Source organism: Antrostomus carolinensis, unplaced genomic scaffold (genome assembly GCF_000700745.2).
Source record: "Antrostomus carolinensis isolate BGI_N321 unplaced genomic scaffold, ASM70074v2 scaffold27931, whole genome shotgun sequence".
NCBI lineage: Eukaryota > Metazoa > Chordata > Aves > Caprimulgiformes > Caprimulgidae > Antrostomus > Antrostomus carolinensis.
The window spans coordinates 1270-3333 of NW_010296657.1; the positions used below are offsets into that span (position 1 = coordinate 1270).

Genomic DNA, 2064 nt, shown 5'->3' on the forward strand with positions numbered 1-2064 from the left:
CCAGAGAGTTGTTATTCAGAGTGTCCTGAGGAGAAGACAAAGCTGCCTTGTAGCCCAAACAGTAAACAGCGTGTGGCGCAGCAGCAGCACCCATCCCTCCCTGGGTCGGCAGTGCCCAGCTCAGCTCGGCACGCTGGAGCACGCGGTGATCGGGGGGAACCCCTCACCAGCCCCACATCTCGCCATGCTGGTGCTGTGAGACCTCACCAAAGCAGGGTGAGCAAGGAGCCAGCTGGGATGCAGACAGCCTGGATGGATGGATGGATGGATGGATGTACTCATCCACCCTGGGGAGATTCGGCCGCAGGAGCCCCACTGGGCTTTGCTCCTGGCCTTCAGGTTCTCCCTGCCTTCACAGAATCACAGAATGTTGGGGATTGGAAGGGACCTCAAAAGGTCATCTAGTCCAATCCCTTCAAACCACCCAATGGAGGAAGTCCAAGAGCCAGGGGTTGTGCTGCTGCCCAGCTGGGAGCCAGCGACCAGATAGATGGAGACCCGCTACTGGAGTCACCCACACTGGGTGTATATAGGGGTACACACCTGCACACACGCAGGTGTATGGATCCATACCTGTATGTGCACACACACTACCTATAGCCCACGAGCTGATGTCAGTCCTGATCAGGTGGAGAGGACAGACAGGATCGGGCCGCCTGTGCTGCCCACGCTCGGGCGCGTTTCTGTGGGTGCTGTGCCCTGCCCGCCTTGCCCTGGGTGTCAGACGTGTGTGTGCGCACAGGGGAACATGCTCAGCCTCACTGTGAGGCCCCAAAAAAGCCACCAGGTCCCCTCTAACGAGGACCCTCCTGCAGATGAGGGACAAGTCCTCCCTGCCCTCCTCATTTTTGCTCACGCACGAAGCTCTGCCGGGACTCCCTGGATTTTCTCTCAGCCTTGTCCCCACCCTGCAGCTGTTCCCAGGAGTGCAGGGGCTGCCCCGTCCTTGCTTTCCTTCCTCACCAAGACGAAGCAAGCACTTGCCCTGAAGCTCCACCATGTCACACACTGCTAGATCCCTGTCTCCATGCAGGGATGGTAGAAACCCCCACCACAGGGCTTCAGCCACCTCCCTGCGAGCCCCTCCTGTGCCAAGGCAAATAACGGTGCGTCCCCGCTTGCCTTTCCCAGGGACACAATGGGCTGGGACACGGGCCAGGCGAGCTGCCGCAGTGACAGCCTCTGCGTGCAAAGTGCCACAGGGCCAGCACGCGAGCCAGCCAGGCTGCCCAGACCAGGCCAGGAGGCAGCAAGGCAGCAGGCAGAGCCTACCCATCCCACAGGGTCAAGGAACTCTGGGGTCTGTAATACCCAGCCAGGGTGGAGAGACACTCACAACGTCTTAGAGGATGAACCTAGCCAGTCCCAGCAGCTATTTTCTTCCCCTTTAGGAAGTTGGGGATGTTCCTCTCACTGTCTCCAGGCCACCTGCCTGGGATGATGATCACAGAGAGCCCAGCAGCAACCTCTAGACATCACTAAGCCAGCTCCTGGCCTCGCAAGGAGAAGCTGAAGCAGAGGGTGGCATGGTGCCCCAACCATGGCATGCAGGGGCTGGAGGTATGGAAGGGCATCCCAGTGCCCCAGCTGGGCATTCAAGAGAGGACACATAGCCACCGTCCCTCTTCTAACCACCTGCAGAAGGGAGCTGGGCTGGCCAGGAGGGTGCAGGAGGCAAAACAAAAAACCCCTCTCCACAGGCCTGCTGTCACCCCTGGATGCTGGTTGGGACCAGCTGCCCAGGAAGGGGACCCTGGTGTTCCCCATCCTCCCAGCTGCATGTGGCTGCCACGTGCCGCTTGCTCCTTGGTGTCCTCGCACAGGGTGGGACCAGGCTGCTGCTGTCCCCTTGTCCATTATGCTCAGTGGGGCTCCCCCCGCCTCCCCAGCCCTGCTGCCTTTGTCCCCAGTGCCAGCTGCCCCTTGGTCACCCATCTTGGCTCTGTGCTTTCTTCTTCCTCCTCCTCCTCCTCTTCCTCCCACCCATGGCCTCAGGCAGAGCTGGCATCAGCTGCCTATGCTGAGCTGGTGACACCCAGCTCCGACTACTCACCATCTGTCACC

At 60.4% G+C, this 2064-nt stretch overlaps 1 protein-coding gene across 1 annotated transcript in view; it reads right to left on the reverse strand.

Annotated features, from left to right (window-relative positions):
- Positions 1-1857, reverse strand: part of LOC104533011 (C-Jun-amino-terminal kinase-interacting protein 1-like) — a gene marked incomplete at its 3' end in the record, with an annotated part of 3091 nt that extends 1234 nt beyond the window's left edge. Inside the window, 2 exon segments of the mRNA XM_029087559.1 lie at positions 1683-1744; positions 1747-1857. Of these exon segments, the coding sequence (XP_028943392.1) occupies positions 1683-1744; positions 1747-1857 (173 nt within the window).
- Positions 1858-2064: the final 207 nt, after the last annotated feature.